Genomic DNA, 20247 nt, shown 5'->3' with positions numbered 1-20247 from the left:
TCACTTTCATGCATTGGAGAAGGAAATGTACTCCAGTACTCTTGCCTGGAAAATCCCATGGACGGAGGAGCCTGGTGGGCTGCAATCCATGGAGTCGCTAAGAGTCGGACACAACTGATCAACTAAACTTTCACTTTTCACTTTCATGCGTTGGAGAAGGAAATGGCAACCCACTCCAGTGTTCTTGCCTGGAAAATCCCAGGGACGGAGGAGCCTGGTAGGCTGCAGTCCATGGGGTCGCTAAGAGTTGGATGCGACTGAAGCGACTTAGCAGCAGCATGTATCCCATAGTTTAGCTTGGACTCTGGAATCAGAAACTTACTCAATTTCCTGTTCCATTTACTAGTTGTATAAACTTGCATGCGTCAATTTTCCCAGCCTCAGTTTCCCCATCTTCCAGAGTAATGTACCCAGATAGTAGCATTAGTAATGTTTTTAAATTCCTGAATCATTTGCCTCAGAAGCCATTTGAGAGTCCTTCAGTGTTACCAGTGCTCACTTTGATGGTCATGTGGTCCAAGAGTGCCATGTTTTCTCCTCTTGTATGTTAAATAATAGTCCCTTGTGGATTTAGGGCAGCTTTCCACATATTTTGAAGTCTTTAAAATATCAAAGCTATGTTATGTTCCATTTAGCAGTTGAAGTAAGCAGATTGTTCTTTCACCACATCAGTGTCACATTTTACTATTTAGGTAGTTTAGGTTGACTGGGTAAGGAGTGGGGATTCCTGGGCCTTCTAGATTCCCTTAGAAAACTTCCTGTTGGAAAGGAAAGTCTGCCTCAGAGACTAGTACCTGAGAGACACTGGCTCTCACCTCCATATTATTTGCTTTTAGATATTTGTCTGATGCCACCTCCTTTAGGGTACAAATCACTTCCTAATTCATAGCCCTTCCGTTTCATCAGACATATCTAGGCTTAAGATTGATTTCTATTATGTTTGTAAAATGTGTGTGTGTGCTTAGTTGCTCAGTTGTGTCCGACTCTTTGCAACACCATGAACTATAGCCCACCAGGCTCCTCTGTCCATGGGGATTCTCCAGGCAAGAATACTGCAGTGGGTTACCATGCCCTCCTCCACGGGATCATCTCAACCCACAGATCAAACTCAGGTCTCCTGCATTGCAGGCGGATTCTTCACCATCTTAGCCACCAGAGAAGCCCCTGTGTAAAATACGTGTATGCATTTAAAATTGTGGTAAATAGATTTTAAATGATAAGTGAATTTTAATTTCTCAGTTTTTAGTATCAAGTTTTCTTTGATACATGTGAATGCCTGTTAAAATGAGAAATACAGTTCCTAGTGTAAATGGTTCTCGCTAGTGTTGCAGTTGGTGCTATTGGAAATGAAAGCAGAGTTCCTTAGTTATAGTAGAGGATCTAAGCTAAAATGGAACTAAAAATGAAGGCAGCCATTAAAAAGAAGGAAATTTTGCTATTTGATACAACATGAATGGGCCCAGAGAGTATTATGCTTAGTGAAATAAGTCAAAGATAATATTGTATGTTATCACTTATATGTGGAATCTAAAAATTAAAACTAGTGAATATAGCAAAGAGACTCACAGATACAAAAACAAACTAGTGGTTACCACTGGGGAGATGGGAGTGGGGAGGAGCAAGGTAGGGGATTAAAAGATACAAACTACTACATATAAAATAAGCTTCAAGGATATATTGTACAACATGGAAAATATAGCCAAGATTTTATAACTGTAAGTGGACTATATAAAAATTTTGAATCGCTATTTTGTACATCTGAATTTAATATAATAAATCAGCTATACCCAAGTAAAATAAGTAAATAAAAATTTTTTAATGAAGGCAGATAAATGTAATATCAGATAGTCACAATGATTTGAGCCTTCTTCCCTGTGTTCAGTTCAAGGACTCAAAGGATCTTTCCCATACTTGTACATTATGTCAATTTAAGTGTAAATTATGCTAAAGACCTTAACAGTCAAAAAGGGATCAAAGCGCTTTATGAATGATAATGGTTATAGGAAATGTTTCTTTCTTTCTTGTTTGTTTATAGTAAATCTGATATGTCTCGCTTGCGATTAGCTGCTGGTAGTGCCATAATGAAGCTTGCTCAGGAACCTTGTTACCATGAAATTATAACCCCAGAACAATTTCAGCTCTGTGCACTTGTTATTAATGTAAGTAACAGTCTTATTTTGTCATTTACTTGGTCTTCAACATTAAATTATATTAATACGATTATATACTTAATACAGATTAAGTATCCATTTACTCTGTGGATGTATGCCCAAAAGGGATTGCTGTTATTACTATTCTAACCAGTTATCTCCCCACAATTTTTACTTCCTTAGTATAATTATATCTTTTTTTAAAATGAAGACTTTAAGAATACTTAAAGTGTTCTTTTGTAAATGTTTGCCAGTTTTTAAAAAACTAAATAGGGGTTTTTGTTAATGATTTTAAAAGTACTAATATTTTTAAGTAGTTTTGGTTTTGTGCTGCTGTAGGATGAGTGCTATCAAGTAAGGCAGATATTTGCTCAGAAGCTACACAAGGCACTTGTGAAGTTACTGCTCCCATTGGAGTATATGGCCATCTTTGCCTTGTGTGCCAAAGATCCTGTGAAGGAGAGGAGAGCACACGCACGACAGTGTTTACTGAAAAATATCAGTATACGCAGGGAGTACATCAAACAGAACCCCATGGCTACTGGTAAGTAACTTTCAAAGTGCTCAGTGTGCGAATATATCTTGTCAATGTGTCCATTTGTGGAGGGTTTTATTTCTTACATTTCTGTTATATTGGGTTGGCCAGTAAGTTCATTCACATTTTTCCATAAGATGGCCAAGCCAACAGTGTATAGCACTGGGACTTTTATAGAATGTTGCTGTTGCAGTTAAGATGTATGTAAAATCTAAGATTTTACTTTCTGAGTCCTGTTTATAATGCATATAAGGAAGAACTGTATTTTATCTTACAGGATGAGCAGCGTGGCTTGATTTGAACACATTGCTCTGATGTTGGAGAGTGAAGTCCCTAGCCTTGCCAGGGACTCAATCTTAAATTATCCTTTGTCTTCAGTAGCCTTCAAAATTGAAAAAAGTATTTCAGTATCATCCAGATGATATGTTGCCTCTAATTTAGGAATAACTGAGGGAAAAATGTTAACTAAAGTGGTTAAAACATTAAATTAGGGAGAGATTTTTATAAAAGCTATTATTACTATTGTTAATAATAATGTTTTCACTCTAGAGAAATTATTATCACTGTTGCCTGAGTATGTAGTTCCATATATGATTCACCTGCTAGCTCATGATCCAGATTTTACAAGATCACAAGATGTTGATCAGCTTCGTGATATTAAAGAGTAAGTCATGTTGATTTTTAAAGAATTTTTTAAAATATTTTTACTTTTTAAAAAAGGCTTAATTTTTTTGTTACTGTCCCCATTAGAATAAAAATTTTTATGGTTTTCTTTTACTGTAAATTTTAGGTTTCGTCTTACAAAATTGTTTCTGTCTAATCAGTTTTGTTTGGTTGTTTTGTTTGTTTGCTGCTGTTTGCAGTTAGCTTTAGCTGAGTCTTTGAAATAGATTGACTTGGTTTTTATGTTATTTTTACTGTTTGTATTAATTTGGGCTTCAGTTACGTCAGTTTGATCGTTTAGAAACCCATGTGAAAGCCATGTAGGGAAAATTTCTCTCTGTAAAGCTATACTTTCAACCTCAAAAGATGCCTCAAAAGTATGCACACACATAAAAGATACTCTGTGGCAGGACTATGGTAATACAAAATTAGATATGTTACACCAGTCACAGAGAGATTTATCTCTGGTGGAAAGACAGGCAAGTAAACAATTGCAAAATACTTAAGTGTTTTTATGTAAAACAGAACTTTGTATATTGATGCATGGTGAGTAAACAAGTACACGATGGCCTAGAATTATCTACAAATGACCTCCAACAAACTTTAAAGCAGTATTTACTTTGCCATTGCTATGCTTTTGCTTTGTTCCTTTAAATTGGTTCCTTCAGCTTGTATTTAAATTACTATTATTTTTTATATGGGACATGACACCTTTTAGTTCTAATCTTATTTGAGGTGGTGGTTGTTGTTGCTCAGTCGCTAAGTCGTGTGGTAATCAACATTTATTTCTGCCTCGTGTAGCTCTTTAAGGAGACATAGGTTCTAGTCCCAGCTATGTCAGTAAAAGCTTTACTTCTCTGAGCTTCTCTGCTTCAGTTGCCTTATCCATAAAATACAGGATATGAAATAGGTAATTCCTAAAATGTCTTCTAATTCTGATTTCTGTTTATTTTATAAATATATTTTATTTGCAAATTCTTTTTTTTTTAATAACTTTTATTTTGGGATTTCCCAGAAAGCACTTTGATAAAGCGAAAAAGTATATGTTTGCCTAGAACACTAGGTCTGTGTTAAGGAAACTTTGAGCCCTGTTTCAGTTGCAAGGCCATCATGTGGAAAAAGGTTAGACCTAAGAGAGGCAGTAATGGTGTGGGAAGAACACTGAAGTCATTCGAGTTAGAACTGAAATCATTGGCACATACTTTTTGATTCTACCTAGTGTGCAGTGCTTTTGAATATCTTTAAACATTTCAAGTTACTGTGTAGTTTGAAGTGTTAACTTCTTTTTCTAGTTAAGGTGTACAGTTTCTTAAAGTATACAGTTAGATTATTCATTAAGACTTTTTAATATAGGGTATTATTAGATTTAAATTTCCCTTTCAGCACTACCAGTGCTGAATCCTGTAAGTATGGTATGTTGTGTTTTTATTTGTCTTAAGGTATTTTCTAATTCTTTTTGTGATTTCTTCTTTGACCCATTGATTGTTTTAAGAGTGTGGTTTGGGAATTCCCTGACCGTCTAGTGGTCAGGATCCACGCCTTAATAGCAAAGGGCCCAGGTTCAGTCCCTGGTCAGGGAACTAAGATTTTGCAAGCTACATGGCCAAAAAAAAAAAAAAAAGAGTGTGGTTTAATTTCCATATATGTGTGAGTTTTCCAATTTTCCCTGTTTTCCTTCTGTTACTGACTTTTAGTTTCATGCTGTTCTGGTCAGAAAAGATATGTTTTAAGACTTGTGGCTTGCTGTCGAGGCCTGTTAAGACTTATGGTCTGTCCTAGAGAATATTCCAAGTTCACCTGAGGAAACTGTGTGTTCTGCTATTGTTAGTTGGAGTATTCCATCTATGTCTGATACATCTGATTGGTTTATAGTGTTGTTCAAGTTCTCTATTTTCTCTTTGATCTCCTCTCTGTTTTTTCAATCCATTATTTAAAATAAGGTATTGAAATCTTATTGTGGAATATGTGTTTCTCCCTTTACTTCTGTCAACTTTTGCTTCATAGGTTTTGGGGCTCTGTTGTAAGGTTTGTGTTTATAATAGTCATATCCTTTTCAATACAGTCCTCCATCTTTTGCAATCCAGTTTGTCTAATTATAAAATAGCTACCAGCTCTCTTTTGGTTACTGTTTGTATGAAATGTATTTTCTCCCCATCCTTTAACTTTCAGTTACTTTGTGTTTTTGTATCTGAAATGAGTCTCTTGTAGACAAGATATATATGGATCTTTTTTCTCCCTTAATCTACTCTGCTTGTCTGCTTTTTAATTGGGAGATTTAATCTATTTTCATTTAACGTAATTACTGATAAGGAAGAAGTTACTTCTGCCACATAACTATTAGTTTTTTCTGTGTCTTATATATTTTTTGTTATTTAATTGCTCCATTACTGCCTCTCATTTTTGTATTTACAGTTGAACTTTACAGTATGAATAGGTTTGAACTGTGCAGGTTCACTTACATGCAGATTTTTTTCAATAATAAATACTATAGTGCTTCAAGATCCACAGCTGGTGGACCCACAGATACAGACAAACTTCATATACAGAGGAACCAATTATACAGTGGGCCAAGACTAAGTTAAATGCAAATTACTGTGTGAAGGGTCAGCACCCTTAACTCCTGTGTTATTCAGAGGTCAGCTGTAGTTGTTTTTTGTAGGGAACTTTTTTTATTCTCTTGAATATATTTTTTAGTTATTTTCTTAATAATTACTCTTAACATCTTAAAGTTGTAACAACCTATTTTCAATAGTAGCAACTTAGTTTCACTAGTGTAGAGATACTCTGCTCTTGTGAAATGTGAAATTGCTCCATTGTGTCCAAGTCTTTGCAACCCCATGGACTATAGCATACCAGGCTCCTCCATCCATCGGATTTTCCGGGCAAGAGTACTGGAGTGGGTTGCCACGTCCTTCTCTGCTCTTATCTCTATTTCATTCCCTTTATATTGTAATTGATACAAATTATATTTTTATATGTTGTTTCCTTTCACATATATGTGATTATTTTCATGCATGTGGTTTATTTCCTTATTCTTGGCTGTGCTGGGTCTTTGTTGCTGGCAGGCTTTTCTCTAGTTGTAGAGAGTGGGGTCTGCTCTCTGATTGCAGTGCTCAGGTTTCTTACGGCGGTGCCTTCTCTGCGGAGCACAGGCTCTGAGGCCATAGGCTTCAGTAGTCGCAGCACATGGGCTCAGTAGTTGTGGTTCCTGGGCTCTGGCACACAGGCTTAACAACCGGGACACAAGGACTTCGTTGCTCTGCAGCATATAGGATTCTTCCTGGATCAGGAATCAAACCCTCGTCTCCTTCATTGACAGGCAGATTCTTTACCATTGAGCCACCAGGGAATTCCCTGCATTTGCTTTTTAAATCATATATTTAAAAAGGAGTTACAAATCAGAAGCTCAGTTATGCTGGCCTTATGTTTTAGCTATGTTACCTTTACCAGTGGGTTTTTTTATTTCTTATGGTTTCAAGTGACTGTTTAGTGTTCTTTCATTTCTGCCTGAAGGACTGAGTTTAATATTTATTGCAGGACAGGTCTACTAAAAGCAAACTCCATTACCCTAGTGCTAAATTTTCCTTTACAGTAGTCTCTTAAAACATATATATATATATATATATATATATACACTATAGGCAAAGAAGTACACACAGATTATCTTCAAGTGATTTTTTTCTCCTCTCGATGGAGTAAAACAGTAAGTCCATGGTGGTTGCCTAAAAAATCATCATGGCAACTTAATAATAGATTTTGATTCTAGATTTGGCAATGTAAGTTCCTCAGATGATTCTAATCTTCATCCCAATTTGGGATTCACTTTTACTTAGAAATTCAGGTGTCACCAGACACTTTATGAATTAAATAACTATAAAATAACAAGCGGAAAACAGAAAAATGACTTGAAATGTGACTGTTGTGCTGAATTACTGGTTACATGCACACCAGTCTCATAACACATGAAATTCAGAGTTACGTCACAGAATTACATACGAGCCCTAGATCATAGGATAAATAGCTTACAAATGGTCAAAATGGCAAGACTATGCTGTATGCTGGTTTGCTCATGATTGCTAGATATTAATACACAGTATATTATCTAAATGTTTATTAAATACCTATAGAATGACTCTTCATGGGTATGCCTCATGAAGCTGTCAGGCTTTCTCATATTAAGCTATATGTTCATGTTTGTTATTTGTGATGTTATATCCTATTTTAATTGAATATTTTATTAATCATTAGCGTTTTACTCTTTGTATACTCGAACAACAGAACTTCCCAGTAAATTATTTAATCCACTCAGCAAAAGAACCTGCAATTAGTCTCTTTACTAAGTGAATATGTTTCATTTAGGTGCCTCTGGTTCATGCTTGAAGTTTTAATGACAAAAAATGAAAATAATAGCCATGCCTTTATGAAAAAGATGGCAGAGAATATCAAGCTAACAAAAGATGCCCAGTCTCCAGATGAATCCAAGACAAATGAAGTAAGATATATATCAGGCCAGTGACTATTAAGAAATTACAGGGAAAAAGCAATGTGACCCTTGTCCCACTTGTTTTTCCTATTGTATAATAGATTAGAGAATGCTTATTAAAATGTATACTTATAGTTTATAAATATATGTACTTTTTCTTTCATTACATTGAAGTCTATTTTTGAAGAATGTTTATTACTCTGAAAAAGATATTAAAATATGTACAGAGCATGGGGATAAGAACTAGTGAAATTTATAACTATGCTGTCTTAAGAACTAGTAAGTAAGTGTTACAGACCCGTTTGGTTTGGTTTGTTGTTTTTAATGCATACTTGGCATTCATGTTAAAGTAAAACGAAGGGGACTTTTTTGTCCTTGTTACTAGGAGTCTGCATCAGAAGAAGTGCCAGAGACAACATACAGAGTGTTCAAGGAGTAAACAATAGCCCCATATTACTGTGTCGATTCCATGTTACATATTGGGTAGAATTGGTACCTGTGCTTGTTTTGCACTCCTGAAAGTTACGTGATTTGTTTCCTCCCTAGAAACTTTATACAGTGTGTGATGTGGCCCTGTGCGTGATAAATAGTAAAAGTGCTTTGTGCAATGCAGAGTCACCAAAGGATCCAGTCCTGCCAGTGAAATTTTTTACACAACCTGAAAAGGTAACTTTCTTCTCTTCATTTTTCTACCAAACTGAACTCACTTAAATTTGTTACTGTCATCCTGGTGGCAAATACTAGACTGTCTTGACTACAAAGTAAAAAAAATATATACCTCTGTGAGTTTATCAAGAAAGGGGAGATTGTCTTCCAAAGCCTGAAAAATATCATTCTCACCTTACAGAGTAGAGAATACAAATCAAGCTTGGTGGTGGTGTTCCTATGTGAGCTATTCCTTCTGGATATTTCTAATATGTAAGAGGAATTTTCAAATTTCTTAAATTGTTTTCATCTCATCCTATTAAAACACTGTTAGTATTTTTTCAGACAAGAAATAAAAATGTTTGGTAGAGTGTAAATTATATACATCTATATATGAAATAAAGTGTCAGTATGAATGGAATTGGTCTTGGCAATTGACAGACGTGGATTTGAAGTTAACAGGCTTCACCAGTGGCTCAGTGGTAAAGGATCTGCCTGCAATGCAGGAAATACGGGTTTGATGCCTGGGTCAGGAAGATCCTCTGCAGGAGGAAATGGCAACCCACTCCAGTATTCTTGCTGGGAAAATCCCATGGACAGAGGAGCCTGGCTACAGTCTGTGGGGTCACAGAGAGTCAGACACAGCTAAACCACTGAACACACACTCAAGTTAACTCTTCTAAGCTTCAATTTCTTCATCTCTAAAATGCAAATGATTATAATACCTGTTATCTTTTACTAATATGCCTAGGTCTATAGAAGTTAGTCAAAAGGAAGCATTAGTAAGTGGTATCGTTAATAATGGGGCTTCCCAGGTGGCTCAGTGGTAACGAATCCACCTGCCAATGCAGGAGACGTGGGTTCTATCCCTGCATTGGGAAGCCCTCCTGGAGAAGGAAATAGCAACCCAGTTCAATATTCTTGCCTGGGAGATCTCATGCACAGAGGAGCCTAGCAGGCAGTCCAGGGCGCTGCAAAAGAGTAGGACCTTACTTAGCGACTGAACAATAATTATATTATTAATAATACATAGTATATTTATTCTGCTAGCAACAAATGAAGTTTTCCATGTAAGTAAATTTTTCAGTGAACTAATAGCTCTTTAAATTTTTCCAGCTAATTTGGATTTTAAGACTTTTTTTTTAACAGATTGCATTTTCTTTATTATCCACTTTAAGGTGATATTTTGAAGTTTTAACTTTCCTGTTGTTTGTTTTTTAAAAAAAAAATTAATATTTTTAATGGAAAAAATATGGCATTTAAAAATTTCGACAAAAATTTGTATCCAGTTTTCTTTAATCTAGTACTCAGAATTTATGCCTGGTTTTAATAGGAATAATAAAGATTGCAATGTTACTTGCCTTCTAATTGAATTTACTGGTCTTTATAAATACTCCTACATGAGCTCTTGAATTTAAATTTACTTTATTGCTGACCCAGGGCTATTATGACTAGAATAGTACCTATATAGAATTTACATACAGTAGTAGTCCTGTCATCAAGAATTTAAGTTGCTGTTTGTTACTATATCTTATTCTAATTGATTTTGTTTTGATATGAAGCTTAGAATGTTTTTAGCCTTCATAATAATACTTTAGAGTTTCCGTTTTCAATGAGCATCTTTCTTCATTTCCTTTTCTAATATACTGCTTTTAATATGGTGTAAGTTCAAACACAAGAAAATTAGGGTATTAAGATCATGAGCTTAGTGATATTATATCTTCATGTAACATTTATTTTGGCTGCATAAAAGCCTTTGTGAGGAAGAAAAGAAGGATACAGGCTTGCCTAGAGTGCATATCGAAAGTGTGATTTCTTCATAGGCACATTTAAGCCATTTTGTTCTTTTCTATGACACTAGTGTGAAGGTCAACTTAGTAAAAGAAAAAGTAATTTTTAAGGTGATTACTTAGAAATGATGAACATCCGGATGATAATAGATCATTTTGCTTCTGTAACTTGTTGTGGTTTATTCGTGCTATTCCCAGGGTAGTTAACAGAGAGGCACCACATGATCAGATTGTGAACTCTTCAAGTTTTGTATACATATAACGTTTAAGAAAGTATCATCAGTGTCCACGTTTGGCTTAAATTCATTTAATAACTAGTTAATATTGCTGCTGCCCAAGAACATTATGATTGACTTTATTAGATTTTGATGGTGTATTTACCTTTATGATTTGCACAGTCTACGTATGGTTCTAAGAAACAAAATATTTTTAATTAAAGTAAAAGATTTTTTTGTTTCAGTAAGAATAATATTCTTGAGGGTTCCCTGCTGGCTCAGTGGTAAAGAATCCACTGCCATTGCAGGAGAAAGGAGTTTGATCCTTGGACTAGGAAGACCCCCTGGAGAAGGAAATGGCGATCCACTCCAGTAGTTTTGCCTGGGAAGTCCTATATACAGAGGAGTGTGGGGGAGCTACTGTCCATGGATTTGCAAAAGAGTCAGACGCAACTTAGCAACCAAACAAAAACAGTTTTCTTGAGATCCTGTGTGGAGTTGTTTTAGTGTATTAAGTGCCTGATGGATAGTACCATTTTGGGTGCTTTGGGAGCACAGAAGTAAATTCCCTGGTAGCGTAGTGGTTAGAGTCTACACGTCCATTGCAGGGGGCCTGTGTTCAACCACTGATGGGAAAGATCCCACATGTGTGACACAGCCAAAAAAAGAAGTAAATTTTATAATAAAGCGTAGGTGAACACAGTTCATTGAGTAAACTGGAAACTAATAGAAATGTTTTATTTTAAATGTGATTTAAGGGAATTCCTTGGTGATCCAGTGGTTAGGATTCCGTACTTTCACTGCCGATATCCTGGATTCAGTCACTGGTCAGGGAACCAAAATCCTACAAGCCATGTGGCACGGACGAAAACAGAGTAATTTGCATAATTTATCTCTAAATTTGACTAAGTCTTGTGTGTCAATTGATTTAATTTTAAAACTAAACTTATGGTATGGTTTATGAAATAGCTTTGATGGTTTGATAGGTTTCGTAGCATAAATGAACCTGTTACTGTAAGGCATAATGTCTGAAAAGTCTTTTATGAACAATAAAAATATGCATGTTCACTTTTTTTTTGATAGGACTTCTGTAATGACAAGAGTTATATTTCAGAAGAGACAAGAGTACTTCTGTTAACAGGAAAGGTATTATATACTAGATAATGGGGGGATCTTTATCTCCTGTGCATATTACTGCTAACCTTTAAACGTCCCTCAAATTTTATAGTTCCTGATTCTTAGAAATCATGTTGTGGATTGTAGCATCTAAAGCATTTGTTCTCTTGGACTTTTTTCTGCCATGAACCATTTTTTAGTTAAAACCATGTGTCCTCATCAGTACGGATAGGGTTCAAGTTATTTAGAATTCACAACGCAAATTTCCCTGAAAAATCATATAATAAAGAGGTTAAAGTGTCTGCCTCTAATGCGGGAGACCTGGGTTCAATCCCTGGGTCAGGAAGATCCTCTGGAGAAGGAAATGGCAACCCACTCCAGTATTCTTGCCTGGAGAATCCCATGGATGGAGGAGCCTGTGTGGGCTACAGTCCATGGGATCGCAAAGAATCGGACACGACTGAGCGACTTAAGAAAAAGAAAAGAAATAATTTTAAAGTATTAATAAGTTAGTTTATATCCTGTAAAGGTAATATGACATCTAAAAGAGCAAAAGGAAAAAGGAAATTTAGTATTTGATAAAGTATCTAAACTGTTAAAACTATATACACTCAATAGTGTTTATCTGTAAGGCATTTTACTATGCTTTACTCCTTATGTATTTCACTGTGTTTTAGGGGCACTTTTTATTTTAATTGAACAATAAAGAATAATTATTGGCATAGTTTTTTTTCTGCATAGTTATTTTTAAAAGAATAATACTTCTGACTTCAAATTATGTTCAGACACAGTATTACAGAATTATCATTTGTAATAAATTTAGGATTTAACTTGCCAATAACAACTGTTTTAACAACAATCCCTGGGCTTAAGCGAAACAATAATCCCTTACCCGTGTATAAATTTATATGTATTCCTTTTAGTGAGGTATAAAATAACATGCGTATATGTAATTTCTAGCCAAAACCTGCTGGAGTACTAGGTGCTGTAAACAAGCCTTTGTCAGCAACGGGAAGGAAACCATATGTTAGAAGCACTGGAGCTGAGACCGGAAGCAATATTAATGTAAATTCAGAGCTGAACCCTTCCACCGGAAATCGACCAAGGCAATTTTTTTCTTCAGTTGTTCTTGTTATGATCACTCACTACTTGATTCATCTTTCAGTTCCTTTTCTTAAAGCACATCACAAAAATGGACTTTCGGGAGCATCTTAGTAAAAAACATAGTGCTGAATTTTAGTATAATTAATGATGGTGATTGAGTGTGTATGACACACTGGGAAACCATTTAGCATTCTGAATGTATAAAACAGTTTAAAAAAAAAAAGAACTTGTAGTAAAACTAATTTACTTGGAAGTGTGTGTGTATATGTGCAAATTTAACACTTAGGAAAACTGAAAATATAACTCTTTAAACAAATTTATTTATATGCTTTTTAACTCAGATTTAGTATAACATGAATAAATATAACATTGTTAATAACATTTTCCACTTATTATTAAAGATTCCATGTTTAACATGTCAGGTGTTTACTGTCTTAGATACTGCATAAAAATTTCCACCTGACCCTACTCTTACAAACACTGAATAATGAGGCTTTTAAAGATTTTATTCTGATTCATGATATTTTAAGAATAAATTCAACTGGTAGTGTTTTAAACACATTTTTAGCAGTAGGATCCAAAGATATAAAAATATTAACGTGGGACATCCGTGGTTTACGTGGATGGTGGGCGTCAAACACCTTTCCCATGGACCTTTCTAGCAGCCCCCTCTCTTAGAGCTAATTAAGGGCACAGACTGAAGAAAGTGATAGTCTTAATCTGCTGTACTTTTGCGTGGTTTTAGCGTTTTCCACCCCCAGCAGATAGGCTTATAGAATACTTATGTTGTTTGTTTCTTGACAACTAATCTATCAGGTGATTTTAGGCAGTCATTTCTTTCTTACATTAGTAAGGTTAAATGGAAATCAGTAACTTGGTATAATAGGGCAATAGGCTGTAGCCACAGATATGAGTCTTGCTAACTTGGCCAGCCTTCTAAGCCAGTCTAAGCCTCCTGTTTTCTTATTGGTATAGTGAGAGAGTAACCTTTGTATTCATGTGGTCACATAAAGAAGTTTTGGTGTGTTTCTCTTCAACAGGGAACAGAGTTCAGAGGCAGCAGAAACTGGTGTTAGTGAAAACGAGGAGAACCCTGTAAGAATTATTTCTGTCACACCAGTAAAGAATATTGACCCAGTAAAGAATAAGGTAAAATTTTCAATTTAATGAGTTTCTCCCATGGAGATTCTTACTACAGTTTTATGATAGGAGTGAAAGGCCCACGGTCAGTACATGAATGTATAGTACATACTTTACGTGTGTATATGGGTGCTTACTGTGCTTTCTCTCTCCAGAAATGATTCTATGTTCACTTTCTTCATTTAACCAGAGCTTGTGTGGTCACCCATAATGGTGTCTTTCTACCACACTACTTTTCCCAGTACCTTGAAAGAATAGGAACTGAGGGGTTTTGAGATCTTGTTTTCAATACTTCATTGACTCCTGCCAGAGATCAACACTTCTTGTTTGTTTAAGTTGAACTTATGAGCTAGCCTTAATGTTTGAGTTTTTATCGATTTAACAGCTGCATTCTTTCTTTGATGGTGGATCTTTTATCTGTAGCTCCCAATATTCTCAATTTTTCAGCAGGATAGAAAGGAATGTAACATTGGTAGGAGGATAACGTTCCTGAGTTGGAATAGTATAAGAATAGTAATATTTTTTTTTTCTGTAGAATCATATTTTTGACATACTTTTTTTACACACCATATATTTATGGTATTTATAAGATGTTTTAGGAATTACCCTTAGGTACATAAAATATAGGACTATACAGTCATTCCACAGTAGCAGAACTTTTCCTATCAAAACTCATGTGAACTCAAACTGAACAGATAGGGGTTCTTATTTTTTTTATATATATTTATTTATTTGGCTACATTGAGTCTTAGTTGAGGCATGCAAGCTTAGTCACCCTGCGGTATGTTGGATCTTGGTTCCCTGACCGGGGATCGAACCTGCATCCCCTGCAGTAGAAGGTGGGCTTTTAACCACTGGACCACCAGGGAAGTCCCTGATAAAAGGTTCATTTTTTGGTCAGTCTCTCACTGTCCATACTCACGCTCTTTGCTAGCTGAACTCCACTATGTCAGTAGCTTCAGGGAACCTCTCAAATGTCTTAGAATTCAGAAGCCAATAGATTTAGGTATTATGGAATCTTTTTATAGAATTAAATATTCAGCATAAATATGCTTCGATTCAGAAATGCATGTTGTTGCAGATACTTAAACATGCTTGTCGTGTGTATTAAGAGGTAGTACAGGGATACAAATGTTTACCTAGTACAAACAGCTATCTATAACCTTCCCAACCTCTGCAATAAAATTGTATAAAAGATAAATTGGATATTTAAATTCTAATTTTTGAGGGGCCAAAATGTGACTTTGACCTGTAATATTATATTGTTTTGTTCCAAACCCTGTTTTAAGTTTTTCATACTTCCAAAGAATGTTTTAACGATTCAGTGTTGCCTAAAGAGACATGTCATGTTTTGGCAAAAGCCTGATAGCTTCCCAGTCAGACCATAAATTGATATGATCATTTCTTTCCAGGATCTGGTCCTCAGTCTTACAGGCTCAAAACACTGTGTTGCTAGTATATTAAAAGAAGATACGATCTAAGGGAGTGTTTCTTGCTAACCAGTTTCTCAAAGAGGTTGATGTGTAAACCAGTTAATTAGTTATATAAATAAAAACTATCCAACAAATTGGATATGCATGTTTACAGATCAGAATATTTTCTATTATTCACTCTGTGAGAGAAATCAAATTGTAATATGAAGAATGAATAAGGGAGGTGGTTAGAAGAAGTAAGATACGAACATTCCATGGATGCAGGCAAGCAGTACTGCCAGTGTTGCCCTTTAGAGTCTTTTTCTTCATGCCCGTAGCTGACTGTAGGCATGACTATGCCTTCATGCCTCTTCATTTGGTTTTTGCATGAGTTTGTTATACATATGCACATATACATAATGTTCATAAATATGTAAATATGATCATGTACATGACTTTTAATACAGTCTTTTTTTCCCTATTAAACAGCCTTGTCTTGTGTGTTCAGTTTTTTCCCTCCAGAGTTATCATTTTCTTACATGTATACACATAAATCCTTTCCCCCTTCTTTGTCAGTGCAAACAATGTTGCATTAAACTTCCTGGTGATTTTTTTTCTAGGGGCTGAGTTCCAGCAGTGGGATTGCTGGGTCAAGTAGTAAAATACTAGAGATTTTAAATGTGTCTATATTGTTTTCTCAGAAAGTTAGAACACCTGACATTTCTACTAAGCGGGTATTTTTTTCTCTACGTATCCACCATCGGCAGGTTTTATAGTTCTTTTGAATCTTTTTCCGTTTAGAGGATCAAAACTAATACCCCACTATTGTTTTAATTTTATATTTATTTTTGTTGACCATTTGGATGTACTCTTATGTGAATTGCTTGTTCATATTTGCCCTTTTTAAAATTATCTCTGTTCTTTTTTTTTCCGGCCATGCTGCACAGCTTGTGGGAACTTCACTAACTAGAGATTAAACCTAGGCCACCAGGGAACTCAGTAACTCAACTTCTGATGCTGTAGTAGTTATACCTTCTTGTTAACACTCTTGCTCCCTTCTGATCTAGTTACCAAATATAGCACCCAGTGTGATCTTTTTAAAAATATAATTTGGATTATGTTTGCCCTCTGCTTAAAGTCCATCAGTGACTTTTATTATGGACAGAGGACCCTGGTGGGCTACAGTCCATGGGGTCACAAAAGAGTAGGACACAACTTAGCAACTATACAACAACAACTTTTATTAGCACTTAAAATCAGATTTCTTAAAGGTCCCATAAAGCATTCATGATCTGGCCCATGCTTGCTTCTCCTGCCTTAATACCAGTCTCACATCACTTCAAGTTACTTAAATCTTCCAAGCTCTTTCCTTGTTCGTGTGTTTCATGTTGCCTCTTGCATCTGTCTAGAACACTTTACTTTCCACATGGTAAGCCTTGCTCTGATACTGTTATTCCCCAGAATAATCAAATTGATGTTTTCCTTTTATTTATTTTTTTCCTGAATGCCCCTTTCTTTAATCTCTTTAGCACTTAGGGTAATCAGTACTTAAATGTTTGTTTACTCTTTAAAAAAGATTAATCATCTATTATGCTCATCTATTGAGGACCAGCACAGTATCAGTTTTGTTCCCCAGTCTATGTACAGCAGCCACTACATGTAATAGTCACTAAGTTGAGTGAATGGTTTCTAAACTTCAGGTTTAACCACACTTAGTCATCTTTATTGGCCTTTTTATTCTGCCCAGGAATCACTATCTTTCACCAGGTTACTTTGTATATCTCTGCTCTAATCCATTGTATACTGTTTAACAGTTTATCCTGTGTGGACCACCTTACTCTTTTTCCTTCATGTATTATCTGTTCTCTTAAGATAAACTTTAATGTTTTAATCCTCAACATGAAACACTGATTTTTTTGGATTTTCTAACTTAAGATACTATTTTCATGAGTTTTCATTTAAGTAAATTATCTTGAAACATGAAAGATTTATATGTATTTCCCGGTCATTCTGAAAACATTTTGAGGAGAAATGAAAGTTAATTAACTGAAAAGATATAGTCTTAATTTTTTGAATGATGATAGTGGTCCTTTGTTTCCCTTGAATCAGTTCAAATTATTACAGTTGATTCCTAAATTTCATTCGTATAAAGGTCACTTTCATCCTGCAAACTATTATTCCTCCTAATGTCCGTTATGTCTGTTAAACTAAAATCGAATTTTATTAGCTTAAACATTTTAGATGACAATATGTATGCCAAACTAGAAAGAGGAAAGAAAAAAAGAGAATGCTCAGAAAAAAATAGGTTAATGACCGATTCAATAAAAAGAGACAAAAGTTTGAATGGATGAGTGAAGTGAGATATTAAAGAACTTTCTGTTACAGAACTATGAAGATTATTATGGTTAGATGCATCAGAGAGAGAGAAAATAACATTGAATTATGAAAACATCCTGCTTTTGAAAAGTGGTAACATTAAAAAAAAAAAAGTAACATTAAGAACATACTAGCAATAAAAAGGACGTTTTTATTTAAAATGAGTATGAAAGAACAGCTGAGTAGGTTTTCTTATGTAACTGCCTGTGCCATTTAATACATATTTACTGAGTATAATATTTGCCACGCACTATGGTTAGGTATCATGTTCAGTCCTTACCCTTAAGGAATTTACATTCCTCATGGGATGTAAGCAGTGAGTTACAAACCCTGAAATCCCAACTCCTAAAATACTTGCAGAATGCTTCTTCTAGTCAGATCAGTGATATTTAAGGAATTTCTGTTCATAAAATTGTTTTCTGCTCTTCTAGGAGATTAATTCTGATCAGTCTGCCCAGGGCAACATCAGCAGTGACCGAGGAAAGAAAAGAACAGTAACAGCAGCTGGTGCAGAGAATATCCAACAAAAAACAGATGAGAAAGCAGATGAATCAGGACCACCTGCCCCTTCAAAACCCAGGAGAGGACGTCGACCCAAATCTGAATCTCAGGGCAATGCAACCAAAAATGATGATATAAGTAAACCTCTTAGCAAGGGAAGAAAGAGAGCTGCAGTCAGTCAGGAGAGCCCTGGAGGTCTGGAAGCAGGTAATGCCAAAGCACCCAAACTGCAAGACACAGCCAAAAAGGCAGCACCGACAGAGAGACAGATTGACTTGCAAAGGTAACGTACTCCATTCTTTCTGAACTTTGAGTTTAGACATTTTGATTTTATTCCTAGTTGCCAGGCATCACACCCAAATACCTAGCCATTTGGGAGTGAAAACTCCCCCCTGGTTTTCCTGAGTAAGTTATGATGGCACTTGTTTTTAGCTCGTAAACTTCAGGACAACGATTTGAAGAGAGATCTCCTAAATTAGGATATAGTATTTTGGCATTTCTATTTATTAGCAAGGATATTATTATCTTGGTCTTCTTCACATAGTTGCCTGGGGTGTACTAAATATAAACGGCTACTTTTTTGATACAGAAGTCCCAGAATGGAGTAAATAGATATCATGATACATGAACAAGTATATTTTGCGCTTTAATTCCACCTGTTATAGTAAACTTTAATATAAGTCAACAACTTACTTCTCTCCTCTACCCTTCCCAATGAGAAATAACCTCACAGCTGCTCGTCTTTGATCATGTTTGGGTTGGGTTTTAAATTAACATTTATGAAATTCTGAAGTTTGGGGTTATTAAATTTGTTACATTTTAAATGTCTCTAAGTACCTTTTCAGCATCTAACGGCAGCTGATCTAGGCCCAAATCTGACTAAGTAATAGGAGTTTCTTCTACTCACTTCCAGTTTTATGTACTTAAAGTAGAAAGCCAATGTTGGGGGCAAATTTTATTATTTTCTCCTCAAACCTGGACCTTTGACCTGGAACAGCATAGTTGACCTTGGCCTCCTTTTCTTCATCAGTAAGACAATATGATAATATCTTCCTCAAAGGATTGTTGTAAGAATTAAATGGATCATTAAATAGAAAGCACTCAACAAAATGCCTTGTGTAGAATAAATGCTCAGTAATTAACCACTGTTTCGAATTCTAGTTGCTTTACCCCTTAATATATTTTTAGTTATGCAAAAACTGAAGAAATTTCATTGGAAGAGATAGCCAGAATTCTCTAAAGGGTTTCTAGAATTCTGGCCTTTCCTCACCCACATAAAATACTACTGATATCACACCCAGGCCATCTGAGCCACCTGATCTTACCTGTCACTAGCTGTCCTTTTCCCATCTAACCAAAATATCCAGGCACTTACTTGAACCCTGAAAATATTTTCAGTAGCAACCAACCTTGTCTCTGAAATTGAGCATTGTAAAACCCATTGCTTTGCTTTTAGTTACACCACATGCCCCCAAAGCATTAAACAAACCCAACAAAAATGGCTTACATGCCAGAAACTGCTCTTGATTTTAAATGGCTTTGGGCCTTCTGAAAAATCTTAAAATATCTCTTTTAAGAGTGAAAAGATACCTTAGAAGTCTTAAGTATGCCAGTTAGTAGATCGGTTGGGCAATGTGTTACACACAATACAAAATTCTTTGATGATAGGTGTTTGTGATAATACTTCAGTACCATAGTACTTCAGTAGAATAGATACTGTGCACATATCTTAGAAACTTCTGATTGATTTATTGACTATTAATGCATGGCTAACAAAACATGGAAGGACATTCTGAAACTTTCTGCCAAGCTTCCTTTTGTCTTTTCCATTCTTTCCTGAATCTAATCTACAACTCTTCCCTTAAATTCTAGCATTATGACTTTTGTTTGGAAACCTAATTACTCCAGAAACTATATTACTCACAATATCCTCTTGCATAGAAATAAATACATTATAGGCACATGAGTATTGCTCTTTAAACTTCTCATTTGTTCTTCTAACAAATACAGACGGATTAGACTGCCAGCATTGTTCTGGGTGTTGGCAACACATAAGTATCCCAAAATAGATAGATTCTTGCCCTCAAAGAATATACTTCCCCAGCTTATTAATTCCA

General features: G+C 35.4%; 1 protein-coding gene across 1 annotated transcript in view; it reads left to right on the top strand.

Moving 5' to 3' along the window:
• PDS5A (PDS5 cohesin associated factor A) overlaps positions 1-18417 on the top strand; it is a 115846-nt gene extending 97429 nt beyond the window's left edge. Inside the window, exons 23-31 of the mRNA XM_052641859.1 lie at positions 2036-2159; positions 2490-2694; positions 3235-3349; positions 7708-7840; positions 8378-8497; positions 11565-11627; positions 12558-12703; positions 13742-13850; positions 18061-18417. Of these exons, the coding sequence (XP_052497819.1) occupies positions 2036-2159; positions 2490-2694; positions 3235-3349; positions 7708-7840; positions 8378-8497; positions 11565-11627; positions 12558-12703; positions 13742-13850; positions 18061-18417 (1372 nt within the window). The remainder of the gene's footprint in view (positions 1-2035; positions 2160-2489; positions 2695-3234; positions 3350-7707; positions 7841-8377; positions 8498-11564; positions 11628-12557; positions 12704-13741; positions 13851-18060) is intronic.
• Positions 18418-20247: the final 1830 nt, after the last annotated feature.

Source organism: Budorcas taxicolor, chromosome 6 (genome assembly GCF_023091745.1).
Source record: "Budorcas taxicolor isolate Tak-1 chromosome 6, Takin1.1, whole genome shotgun sequence".
Lineage (NCBI taxonomy): Eukaryota > Metazoa > Chordata > Mammalia > Artiodactyla > Bovidae > Budorcas > Budorcas taxicolor.
The sequence above is the reverse complement of the archived record's forward strand: the minus strand, read 5'-3'. Positions and strand labels throughout refer to the sequence as shown.